We start from the raw sequence: 13,817 nt of genomic DNA, 5'->3' as shown, positions 1-13,817 counted from the left end.
CTGTGCCAGATGACATGTTTTGTAGCCCTCTATTTAAACTTGTGTCCTAAGCTAACCACAACACTGACATCTGCAGTGTATCTGGGATAACAGCGGTTAGCACTATGCTGCAGAACTAAAATCACGATCACTTCATTCATGACAATTAAAACTATGAGCAAACTGAAGACAGAAAAAATTCATTTTCAGTGCTAACAGTAAACTGTAATTTCTTGCTATCATTGTTTACCTGAAACTATCCTCCCACTGGTTGCATGACCTGCCGCGTTACCGACTGATGAGAAGTTCATGTTGGCACTTTGTTGCAGATTACAGGCGACACAGGCAGAAGCCAAACAAAAAAAGTATGGTGGGAAGAAAAGGAGAACGAATAAAAAAGTCAATACAATGATGAAAATGATGTGACAAAGTATTAGAAATAAAAAAAATACATTTAAACCAATTAAATGAATAAAAATAGTAATGAGACTCTTTTGGTTTGATTTAAAAATTAAAAAAATTGCAGTGCATTTGACGAGTTTCAAACTTATGACCTGCACATCAGGCTTATATGCTTATCATTATTATGCTAGGCCGCAACTTTGGGCTAAGTGGGAATTTTGACCCAGTCACAGTGATGAATTGCACCCTTGAAAAATTTAGCTTCAACAACATTTTGTGAAGCTTACCTAATGTAAGCTGATCTCTGTATTTATGATAACTGTATATGTGAAGCTGAATTGCGTCGTGTGCAGAAATATCCAGTAGAATTTGTTTAGCGGTCCGTAGGACATGTGATTGTTCCATCCGCATCGTCGTGTGTGTGTGTGTGTGTGTGTGTGTGTGTGTGTGTGTGTGCGCTGAAGTACAAAATAGAAGTGCCAGATTCATGATTCAGGACTCAAATGCATAGAGAAAGAGAGCTGAACAGGGAATTGGAAGTGAACTGACCAGTTATTGTGATGGTTTGGCAGTGGTGAAGGGTTTGGGCATGGCATTGAGCACTCGGATATGAGAAAACCAGCTCCAATGCATGAAGTTTCAGTTATCAAGTAATTTTAATCAGATTTGGTGAATGGTCTCCTTCACTCCCAAATTATTTACATCTTGCTAGAACTTCCACCTTTTCCATTTTTTTTTTTTTTTTTTTTTTTTTTTTTTTGGATTGTTCAGTAATTGCTCAATGTTCCAAGACATGTTAGCTTTTTGTGTCACTGTTTATGTTTTGGTAATCATAACTATTGTTGTATCTATAATTATTTTGCTGTCTGTAAGTATTTTGGTCATTGTAATCATTGTCATAGTTATATTAATTTTGGTGAGATATTCTGCATGATGCAAGACACTGTATGTTTGTTTTACTTTTGCTAAATATGTTTCAGCACTTCTTTTTTTATCAGCAGTAGGATATTTTTATTTGCAAGTATGAAAATTATTATGATTCTCTCACATTTTAATTACAGCCTAAAGTTATTTATATACATATAAAGGAGCAATAATTATACATCAAATTAGCATTGGTTGATATGTGTAGTTAATTGCACAGTTTCACTTAACTGATACACAAAATATTGTAGGTTGTTGTTTTGGTGAAAATAAGGACTAGAATACAGGTTTGGATAATAAATATTTATGAAGATTTGCTCATACCTTAATGATGCTAATAAGGTGCATTTAGGTTAGTAGATTTGCAACTTCCACACTTTATTTACTTTGTTACTTAAGATGTTTGGTTCTTCTATACTTTATTTCCATTGTTTAAGATGTATTAAGGCACTTACTTTCTTTATAACAGAAGTTCTGATAGTTTCACGCCCATTTTATTTATTTTATCACAGTACATAAGGTTTATGTTGTCATTTAATGTGTCATTGCAGCTGTTTGCTATTCATTTGTTTCATTACTTGTTTATTTGATGGGTGGTTCATGAATTTCAAAGTGTTTACTGATATCCATGAACTTTACTGTATGTGTGATGACAGTGACATGCGGTGACTGAGAAGGTAGAACAGATGAAATTCGCTTTTTTCTTTTAGTGTGTGTGTGTGTGTGTGTGTGTGTGTGTGTGTGTGTGTGTGTGAGAGAGAGAGAGAGAGAGAGAGAGAGAGAGAGAGAGAGAGAGAGAGAAGTTTTGGTGTAGGCTCTTGGTCATTTCCTATTTTTTGTTGAATGGTAATTCTCTCCTATTAGATGGTCTGCAAATGTTGAGTGTAAGCTGTTACTTTTTTAATGCCCTTCAAACATTCTGTGCATCTGGTTCTGAAATTCCAGCTTGTTTGACCCACGTATGCAGATTTACAGCAACTGCAGATTAATTGGTATATGCCAGATTGGTTTTATTTGTCTGTGTTAGTGCTGTGTGTGGGCAGTTTGCCCTGTATTGTTTTGGTTTAAGTCCCTGTCTTTATGGTATATTGCCTATCCTGTGTGTAGTTTTGTTGTTGTATGTCATCATGTGCCATTTGTTGCTTGCTGTCTGTTGGCATGTTTTGTATTTGTGTGTGTGTGTGTGTTTATGACTACATATTGTCTGTTTCTGTATTTTGTTGTTTCTTTTATGTAGTATCTTTGTATCATAGCTATTCTCCATTGCTGTTTGCTTTAATATGTTTAGTTCTTCTTTGTAGTCATTTTCATTCATGTGTTCTGTTTAGTCTGTGTAGTACGTATCTGAAATTGGCTTGCTGGTGTGTTACGGAGTGATTGGACAGGTTGTGGATAATTATGCTGGTTGTGATAGGTTTCCTGTAAATTGGGAGGGGGGGCGGGGAGGAAACAAAAATAAAACTTTAATTGCAAAGTAAATGCACCATATAAAATAACAGTGCACGTACAAGCATCTGCCAACAGCAAAATGTGTGAAAGGCTTTAGGAAGACTATGCAATGCTTCATAACAACAAATAGCCCCTGATGAGTGTGACGTCACAACTCTTTACATTAGATTCATTTAAGCAGTTACAAGCGGGCTCATGAACACGTGCAGTTGAGTCACATATGAGTAATACCTTCTCCCTCTTCTGGCTTCAGAAATGTGGATGATTGCTGTGTAAGCAGCAACCAGCCACATGAGCTACCCGGAAAAATTTTACTAGCACGCCCAAGCTGCCAGATTAACGCGCGTAAGCAGCAGGCCCGGATCTAGTGTTGGACGGAGGGGGTGCTTCAAACCGGGGTATCAGAACCGAGTGGCAGTTTTGGGAGGAGGGGACAAATCTATATTCTAGAGGGAGAAAACCTTGTTTCACAAAGCATCTAGTATCCAGTGCATGTCGGTCTATCGATTATTCATATGATTTTGAAATGCACCCCTGCTGGTTTTTGGACATTTTTGAACACATTCTAAGTTGATTTCTGAATGAATTATAAGCTGATTTTTGAATGTGTGCATAGTGTACGTGATGTCTCTGCCAGGGGAATCCTCGTCGCATCTAGAAATTAAGTTTCCTGCAGACAGAATGGGATGGGGCTATATGAGCTGAGCAGAATAAAGCCGAACCGGTGAATGGCAACTGCTGCTTGTTTATATGGTTGATTCAGTTTGCAAATGTTCAGCGCTGTTATAATTACTAGCGAAATCCATAGCTTCAGACTACCAGAGTGGAAATAAACGACTAACAGGAATAACAGTTAAGAAAGATTATGTATTATCTTCTCGGTGTGAAAGTGAAATTCTAACAGAAAATTTTTGGCCAGATCACTACACTAGACATGGCCAGTTGTAGTCCCCGGCTAGCAGCTGCTTAAGTTCCCGGTGATTGTGACAGGGTTATTAAAGTTAAGCGGAGAAAGAGTTTTGACTGTGTTAGGAATAGTTACAAAATTAGTGATGGCAAGATTGTTTGTTAGAACGAGGGAGGAGAAGAAACGGGGACATCATACAAATAATGGAAGAATATGACGATTCCAAATATATACAAAAATTTCGTTCTACTACTTTCTGGTCTCGTGCATGAAAAACTGAAGCGTATGAATGAAATGTGAAACTATTTCCAAACAAAGCTTTTTGATTGTAGTAGGCCAAATAAGTATTTCGTATTGGTACTTCGTGAATAATATTGTCGTATTATAAAAATGATCATTGCCAAAACAGTCTCGCTTATTTAGTGTGTGGTACAATTGCTGCAATATTGTAAAGGCCTATTTTGTTTTCTCCAGCACACAGTGACAAAATAAATGTAAGCAGAACAAGAAACCACACCAGTCTTGGTTCAAATGGCTCTGATCACTATGGAACTTAACTTCTGTGGTCATCAGTCCCCTAGAATTTAGAACTACTTAAACCTAACTAACCTAAGGGCATCACACACATCCATGCCCGAGGCAGGATTTGAACCTGCGACCATAGCGGTCGCGTGGTTCCAGACTGTAGCGCCTAGAACCACTCGGCCACTCCAGCCGTCACAGCAGTCTTGGATGTTATTTGTATTAACAGCTTTTTCAGTATTAAACAATGACATTTCGATTTTTCATGTAGCAAAAAGTTTGACGAACTTTGATGAGGTAATAATTCTTTCGCAGAAAGCAAAGCACGCCACGTAAAACTGCAGCAAGATTAGAGAGAAAAATTGCTAGGACCTAAGGATTGAACAGTTTTTGGTATCCTATATCTAATTTTGTTATACAGAAGAGAAAGTTATTAACTAATAGGCAATAAAGAGTCCAGATTTTGTGAAGAGTTCTTGTTCTCCCGGTTACAAATAATCCCCTCAAGTATTAACTGCGATTTTTATTTTTTAGAAGGGCAGGATTTCAAACAGGCCGACTGGGAGCAGGAGAAGCACTACAGGACATTTTAATTTCCACTGTTCTGAGATAGTTTGATGGCATCCATTACAAAATATACACGTTTGAGTTCCACAGAGCGAAATACAGTGAAGCGAAATACAGTGACGAGCGGTATAAGAATGTTGTTGAAGATGTGTGACACTGCACTTCGGCGCACTAAAGACAAAATAACATGTCTTACATTTGCTCGAGGATATAAGTTTTATGCATCAGACTCTTCAGAAAGATGTGCTACAAAATGAACTTATTTTTGAAAAGTAGTTTTTTTTTTTTAAGTTCTGGTGAGCAGAGCAGTGGCATTAATCACTTTGCTAAACAATAAAGATATTTTTGTTGGTTTGCTAAAGAAATCTGGCTTTTATTAAGCTTTCGTGCTGAAGCAGTAAATTTATTTGAAACGAAGTGTTTAATTCCACACTATTGGCTAGTTTCAACTGTTCGCTGCATTTCAAGTGCACGTTTTCATCCTCTAGCACATTTGGCAATATGCCATAATAAAGAACAAAACATGAGATAATAAAGTACGGTACTGGTACTCCAAGAAAATTTACGTCCTGAAAACCATATCGAAAAGCTTAATATCAGCTCAAGGCGTACGTCATTGGGAATCTGAACATATGGATGGCGCTTTAAGGCAAACTGTGCAGTTTAGTACGGTTCAAGAAATTCCGACGTTCTTGGAGTATCCTCTGATGTCTTGCTTCTTATGACATAATGTAAGTAAGATGTTTTAATGTTTCACATTTACGGGGTGACGCCTCTTATCTGGTGCTCTCTGACAACTGCTGAAATGAATTTAACAGGTTGCAGGGAAATATTACAAATTGTGGTTCGAAAAGTGTTATTTTCAAAGTAAATTTCCTTTTATGCAAGATGAACTACGTGTGAGAATGCACGATGAATTTCTTAAATCACAGAGCGTTTGCTCTCATTTAAAAATCAGGTCTTTGATGACAAGCCATTTAGAAGAATTTTGAGCCCAGAAGATCAGAGATTTATGTCAGTATTAAAAATTTTACTGGCGTGTTTGTGTGACATATCTTAAAGTGTAACAGATCAACATTATATGTGAAAGCTGCTTCTCTTGTAACTTATTAATCTTCGAGACAAATATTACATGCGAAAGCTTTTCTTTTCTTGTAGCAACACTATATATAGTAACTTAAACCATTAACTTTTCCTGTTGGTGGAACTTGGATTTATACTTTTGTAATATGAAAATATGCACCGTACATGATGCCGCATATCAAAAATCTTTCCAAAACGTGCTTTTCCCCCCTGAGTTTCGTTTTCTATAGTGTCAAGAAATTCTACGCCGCTGTATAAAACTACATCCATTCAAAGGATTGATTAAAGTTTTACAGTTTCGTCGGAAAATATACTGTCACTTAACACGGAAAAAGTGTATTTTCATCTGGGAGAAAATGTATTGTTAACCGGGAGATCCGGGAAAAATCTGGAAATTATTTTTCCTTGTCCGTGTATACACCTTGATGTATCAGTTAAATGACGTGCAATTAACTACACGTATAAACGAATGCAAATTGGATGCCTAGCTATTGCTCCTTCATACACTATGTGATCAAAAGTATCCAGAACCCCCCAAAACATATGTTTTTCATATTAGGTGCATTGTGCTGCCACCTACTTCCAGGTACTCCATACCAATGACTTCAGTAGTCATTAGACATCGTGAGAGAGCAGAATGGGGTGCTCCGCGGAACTCATGGGTGCTCCGCGGAACTCACGGACTTTGAACGTGGTCAGGTGACTGGGTGTCACTTGTGTCATATGTCTGTACAAGAGATTTTCACACTCCTAAACATCCCTAGGTGCTCTGTTTCAGATGTGATAGTGAAGTGGAAACATGAAGGGCCACATATAGCACAGAAGTGTACAGGCCAACCTCGTGTGTTGACTGACAAAGACCGCCAACAGGTGTAGAGGGTCATAATGTATAATAGGCAGACATCTATCTAGACCATCACACAGGAATTCCAAACTGCATCAAGATCCACTACAAGTACTATGACCGTTAGACAAGAGGTGAGAAAACTTGGATTTCACAGTCAAGCGGCTGCTTATAAGCCACACATTGTGCCGGTAAATGCCAAATGAAGCTTCGCTTGGTGTAAGTAGCATAAACATTGGACAATTGAACAGTGGAAAAATGTTGTGTGGAGTGATGAATCATGGTACACAATGTGGCAATCTGTTGGCAGGGTGTGGGTATGGCGAATGCCTGGTGAACATCATCTGCCAGCGTGTGTAGTGCCAATAGTAAAATTTGGAGGCGGTGGCATTATGGTGTGGTCGTGTTTTTCATGGAGGGGGCTTACGCTCCTTGTTGTTTTGCGTAGCACTATCACAGCTCACACCTACATTGATGTTTTAAGCACCTTCTTGCTTCCCACTGTTGAAGAGCAATTCGGGGATGGCAGTTGCATCTTTCAACATGATCGAGCACCTGTTCATGATGTACAGCCTGTGGCAGAATGGTCACATGACAATAACACCTCTGTAATGGACTGGCCTGCACAGAGTCCTGACATGAATCTTATAGAACACCTTTGGGATGTTTTGGAACGCCGTCTTCGTGCCAGGGGTCACCGACCAACATCGATACCTCTCGTCAGTACAGCACTCCGTGAAGAATGGGCTGCCATTCCCCAAGAAACCTTAAAGCACTTGATTGAATGTATGCCTGCGAGAATGGAAGCTGTCAACAAGGCTAAGGGTGGGCCAACACCATATTGCATTCCAGCATTACTGATGGAGGATGCCACGAACTTGTAAGTCATTTTCAGCCAGGTGTCTGGATAATTTTGATCACATAGTGTATGTATATAAATAACTTTCGGTCAAAATTCAAGTCTAACTGTATTATAATAATATTCATACTGGAAAATAAAAATGTCTGACAGATAATAGCACATAAAGTGCTGAAACATGTTTGCAAAGAGTAAAACAAACCAACAGTGTCTTGATTAAGGTAGAATATCTCACAAGTTTTTATCAGCAAACAAGGAAAGACAGAAGAATATCAACACTAAAAAAATTATTATATTTATTGTATTTTTCATCACTACAATAAAAGATAATCATTATTTTATATGGCCTCACTATGTGACCAAAAGTCATGAAATAGTTTACAAACTGCTGTGTGAAATCGTAAAGGAAGATTGAATGACTTGAAAACTGTAATCATCATGCAGAGTTATTCTTATTAGAAACTCTTGCTTAGCCCTAGATAGTTGAAGTGTGTCAGAACAGTGTGAAAAAGGCTACCACGCTGAAATAATTTAAATGAGACAAATAGCACAGGTTTCTGTCTATAATGCAAGAAAAACAGAAGTCATTTATTTTTCATGTGTGTGAGGTCTTCTAGTGCCAGCCAGTGAATGTATCTTATTTATGGATGGAAGTTTGAACAGCAATTTATCAAGGATTGTTCAGATACTGCTGAGAGGATGTATGCGTTTTTGGGTGAAACTCAAGGATTAATTTTTTTTTGCAAGAGTTGAGGTACTCATGTGTGAGAAGGCTAAGGGTTGTGGTGTAGATTGATGTTATATGGGTAAATATACACTGCTTGGCAATTGCTAAGTAACAACTGTCAGTTACTGTGCAACAACCAACAGTTGCTACGAAACACCCTACGAATGATAATAAAGGGAAATGTAGAGGTTGGATAGTGTTAACTACAGCAAAGCCTATGCACAAATGCTCTGTATGGAATGGACAGTTCGTGTAGTACAATACATGATGAAGGTTGTTGCGAACAGATTAGTGTGACATTTTGTGTGATATGGCAACATGTCTGTGAGACATCATTTGAGTGCTTACAATCGTGTATGAGCAGTTGGAGGCCTTGAAACTGGTCATATTGTCACCACTGTAGCCACAGTAATGGTTCTGTCCAAAATTGTCATCTCATGGTTAAAAAGTGCTGCTGAAGGTGGAAATGCTATGCAGAGGCCTGCCTATGGTTGTAGATGGACCATCACACCGCAAAAGGATCAATACATGGCTCAAGCGATGAAAAGGAACAAATATTTCACTGGCCCTGAGTGATTTTCTTCAACAAAATCCCACTTCACTCTCTCAAATGTTTCAAGCCACCAGTTAGTGTGGAGAGAGAGAGCGAAACATGTTACATGCCACAAAATATTCATGAATGTCATCAGTATGATGGCCGTGGTGTTATGGTGTGGGCAGGCATTATTCACAATGGCCGAACACCACCTCGTACCTTTTACAACATGGCGGTGTTGCAGGGAGATTATTCTGAATCATGTCTATCTTTTTAGGGGTGTAGTATGTCCTGAGTTTCCATTTATGGGTGACAGTGCCCACCCATGCAGTACTGCTGAGGTGTCAGACACACTGAAAAATGAAGATATTGAATGTATGGAGTGCCCTGGGTACTCCACAGATCTAAACCCTATAGAGCATATCTGGGATGCTCTTAGCAGACTGGTTTCTCAGTGAACACCTCCTCTGCAAACCAAGCAAGAACTGGAAACTGCCTTGAGAGAGGGGCAGGACAACGTGCCCCAGGTACTCACCGATAGTTTGGTAACCAGCATGAATAACATGTGCAAAATGCGCATTAGTGCCTGAGGAAGGCGTATTTCTTATTGAGTGTTCGATATCGACCTTTATGTTGAGAGTCTGATCTGAGTCAAACATGAATTTTATTTATTTCTGTTATCCTGCTTTCTCACGTGGTTAAATCTGTACCATTTTTTATTATAAATCTACCACTCCATGTCTGTTATGTATGTACTGTGTTTCATTCTGTCCATCATTGCCTGCAATTCTTTCTGTCCCACAGTGTCTCTGTTCTTTAGCAATTGTCAAGCAGTATAATTAATTGATATCTGAGTATTCACTGCATATCTGATACTACAGTCATTTGTAACTCGTTTATTGACTTGCTAAGCACAGTATTATAAGATTTCTGCCACAGCTATAGTAAAAGCTCTTGGATTTTGACAAATGTTTAAAACAAAAAAAGATACATTGTTAGAGAACTAATGGCTCTTGTTTCACATAGGGAAAAGATGTTTGCAAAGGAGATGGACAAGTAACGCAGCCACCTACTGAAACTACTGATTCAGAAAGCAGTGACTCATCTTTGTCACAAGAAGACTGTCAGAATGTATCCAGTAATTGGTGGGAAATATATTTATCCAACACTGAAATTTGGTTTCATAATATTCCAGAAATTCTTAGCAACTGTAAAAATGGTATGTTTCTTTGTAATTAATGAGAAAACAAAAAAAAATGAAAGAATCAGATATAAAAACCTGACAGTGAAATTCTAATAAGATAAATGTAAAAAACAAAGAAAAGTGCCATACAACAATTTCAATATGTAAATACCGAATCTCAGACTTTAACAGAGGTGTTTGATACTATTCTCTTAAATGACATAAAAAAAGGTAGAAGAGAAGATGAATCATACAGAGGCCAATAGTTGGGAACTGTGTTGTTCAATTGCAGGGAAACTACCAATATTATTTAGGAAGAGGGAACCAGCTGGTTGTTTGGCTGTACCTATGTACAATAAGAGCAGAGTGTTACCATTAAAAGTGATATAAAATTTGGGGCTGGAATTAATATTAACAATTAGTGATGAGAAGAATAAGAAGAAAGAAGCAGACCAGCCAAGTGGAAGAAATGAAGAAGAATAGAAACTATAAGGGGAGAGAAAAACTATTGTATGACTGAGTTAATAGTTCAACTTACACATCTTTCAGTATTACTCGTACTTTTTTTTCTGTATCCAATCAGTTTTTCAGCTTTTGTTAGGTCTACTTTATTGTTTCATTCTTTTTGTTCTTTGTCCTACTGTTGTGAATAATAATTATTTAATTTCATTAGCTTTCATTTCCATTTCACTATGTTTTCAAGCTGTTATATTTAGATCTTACTCCATTGGTCTTCCATTTCATCGTATTATCACATAGGTTCAATTCAGTTCTCCAATACAACTGCTTCTTTTTTGAAAGTGAAACTTTCACAGCTGCATTCGAATATTTCTGCATTACATCATCAATACTTAGTATGATCTTGAACATTGTGGCTCTTCAACTCTGCAGGATTTTGATCTAGGTGTGCAAAACTACTCGCTGTCAGCAGTCAAGGAACTTTTTCATCCAGATTTTCCTTCTAAACAGGATATTCCTTTGGTTTCTAGAACAAGATTAAATGTTGCAATGATTGGTTGAGGGGCAACGAGTTCACAAGTACTGACACTACCTCTAAAGTGATTAAATGTCTCATCCATGCTTTAATGCTAATGGATAGACTGATGTAATTTCTTTTAGATATATCATGTAAAATACTGTACAGGTAAACTGATATCCTCAGTAATATTGTATAAATACAAAACACACTCACCAATTTCTGCTTTGTCTTGATAAGCTATTCATATTAACATTCAACCGCTGTGCCTTTCATTGTGCTATCTGGCATGTTGCACTGCTTGTGCTGTTGTTTATCACTATTGATGGCACATCACTCACATCAGTAACCTGGAAATTTCTCATGCAACATGTCGTTAACAGAACAATTATTTCCCAAAGCCCACATTTTTACATGTACTGCTGCATTTCTTTTTATCCCAGCCAGTTTTTACACTGACCAATAAGTATCCTATTTAGGGCAGAAAGGCAAAGAGATTGGACAAGTGATTGAATAAACATGGAAAACCGTCTGTCACCAATGGGAATTTGAGCAGGTGTAATCATAGGGCCATTCTTCTCTCCTATGATTCACATTAAATGACTACACCTTAGAAGTGCAGTGTGCAAGAAAACTACTCTACCAAAACTTGTGCCATGACAATGCACAACTGCTCAGATGAATGAAACACTGGCCTGGGAAGCATAGGTGTTCTTCAAAGAGAAGTTGAAGGATTGTAAGACCTGTAGTGAGTGACATCAGACTGTTCCTCACAGTAATAATGTTGAAGATCTATATTTTTTATTATGTAATGAAATGTTACAATAGGAATTCACATCTCAAAGTAAAGAGACTGGTTTGTTTGTAAACACATATTTTATTTACACTAAGCCAGTCTCCGAAACAGAGATGTATGTTTTCAGTGATTGAAGTGGTATTTTTTAGTTCCTAATGTAATATGTAATTATGTTTGATTTAGCTTAGTGTAGTCATTTTCATGTTCCATGGATCATAATTGCACACTCTCACTATGATGTGAAATAAGTCAATTTTGCAATCTCTCTCTCTCTCTCTCTCTCTCTCTCTCTCTCTCTCTCTCTCTCTCTCTCTCTCTCTCTCTCTACCACTGGGTAAGTGGTCAAAGATTTTTATCACTGACTACGTCACTCCTTTCTGTGCCGCACAAAGATCACATGACTGGTAGTGTAAATTATTTTACCTCCTAATGTTATATTTATGAATGTCATCGTTGCTTTGCTTTGTGATTGATTCTCAACACCAAATTTCATAATAGAGTTCATGTATTGTGAGGTTGTGTTCAATACGCCCAATTGGAGTGGACACCACATATTACAATTCCAGGTTTTAGATATGCGAGAAAATCAGTAACATGTGACATCCAGTTAAAGTTCTTATCAGTATAAAGTTTTAAGAATTTAGGGTATTATGTTTCCTTTATTGATTTACCTTCATGGATTCATTACTGATGCCATGCTCGGATTTTGTGTAGTGCAGGACTGCATGTATTAAGTTCTATCTACATTCAGTAACAGTCTTATTTGCAGAGAACCATTTATTAATTTTCAAGAACATTTTCAAGTATTGTATTTTGTCCGTTAGGCTTGATTTGGAAAATGTAGCATTTATTTTTTGCAAAATTCACATATATTTTTGCCAGAATTTGCATATATTTTTTGCAAAATTTGCCTCTATTTTTGTCAATTTTTTTGCTATTGATCAGATGCACATATTTAACACGTTATCACACTGCATGAGTGAAGACAAACAAAATCTTTGTTCTTTGAAACTGACTGTTAAAAAAATGCTAATTGGGAACTTTGTGACTGGAATGTTTGCTTTTGCAAAAACTTCAGCACATTTTTCTTCTGAAATAGCCTTTGTTTTCTTCATTTGGATGTGTTTAAGCTTTCAAAAATGCTTCTTCTGTAAAAAATCAGCAGCATTTTCCTGCTGGTGAATTGAATGTGTTGCTGATTTAAGGTGTTTCTGTACGTTATATGCCTTTGTCCAATTTGATGATAACAAAGTCTTCAGACTATTTATTTTGGTATTTTGTGAGCATTCGTAACTGCACTACCCATGCTTGGTCGACAATGCTATGGGTAGAACTGATGAGCCAGTTAGTGTAGAAGCAGAACCAAACATATGGTAACTCTTTTTTAACATTAGGGGAAGAATATCGGCACTTTCAAAAGACTGTGCGGTCCCTATAGGCTGTTGTGGCAGATGGCCTTGAAGGTAAACAAATTAGAATTTTGACGACTATAGGGGAGAGGAGCACTGTAGGGGAAAAGCACTTCGCCTCCCTTTCACAGTGCACCAGCCTTTACAGCAGAACTGACATGTTGTCAGAGAGATCACTGATCTCTTCTGACTTTATAAGATCGTAATCGAAATCTGTGATGGACGAGGATTTGTCGCTTCACTTATTTCAAAATAAGAAAAGAAAATGACAAGCAATGCACAAATCAAAGTATTTGGGGATGGCTACCATGCAATTGATTGTTTAAGTTAGCAGAGTATTATTAATGATGTAGTTCAGGCCCAACCTGTAGTGGTATTTGTTGCAACCACAATTGTAAACATTCATTAACTAATTTGTCACATTAAAAGTGTCTGCATTATACCATATTTTGAGCTTTAGCTAACAAACAAACACATTTCTTTGCTATAAAATGATAGGTCTCGTGGCTGATACTAAGTTGCATTACGTGACGTATATCGTAAGTAGATCACTCATCTGCCCAGGGCACCAGATCGTTGAACAAATTGCGTGCGAACACTTTATTTTATAAACAGGTTCTTACACGCATTATATTTCCAAATTGGACTTCGCAGA

The 13,817-nt window shown here is 37.4% G+C and overlaps 1 protein-coding gene across 4 annotated transcripts in view; it reads left to right on the top strand.

Moving 5' to 3' along the window:
* Positions 1 to 13,817, top strand: part of LOC126353955 (protein saal1) — an 88,294-nt gene that overhangs the window by 34,870 nt on the left and 39,607 nt on the right. For all 4 annotated transcript variants that reach the window (XM_050003257.1, XM_050003258.1, XM_050003256.1 and 1 more), the window contains exon 5: positions 9,825 to 10,017. In XM_050003257.1, coding sequence (XP_049859214.1) covers positions 9,825 to 10,017 — 193 coding nt within the window. The remainder of the gene's footprint in view (positions 1 to 9,824; positions 10,018 to 13,817) is intronic.

The sequence above is a fragment of the Schistocerca gregaria genome, chromosome 3 (genome assembly GCF_023897955.1).
Source record: "Schistocerca gregaria isolate iqSchGreg1 chromosome 3, iqSchGreg1.2, whole genome shotgun sequence".
Classification (NCBI taxonomy): domain Eukaryota; kingdom Metazoa; phylum Arthropoda; class Insecta; order Orthoptera; family Acrididae; genus Schistocerca; species Schistocerca gregaria.
The sequence above is the reverse complement of the archived record's forward strand: the minus strand, read 5'-3'. Positions and strand labels throughout refer to the sequence as shown.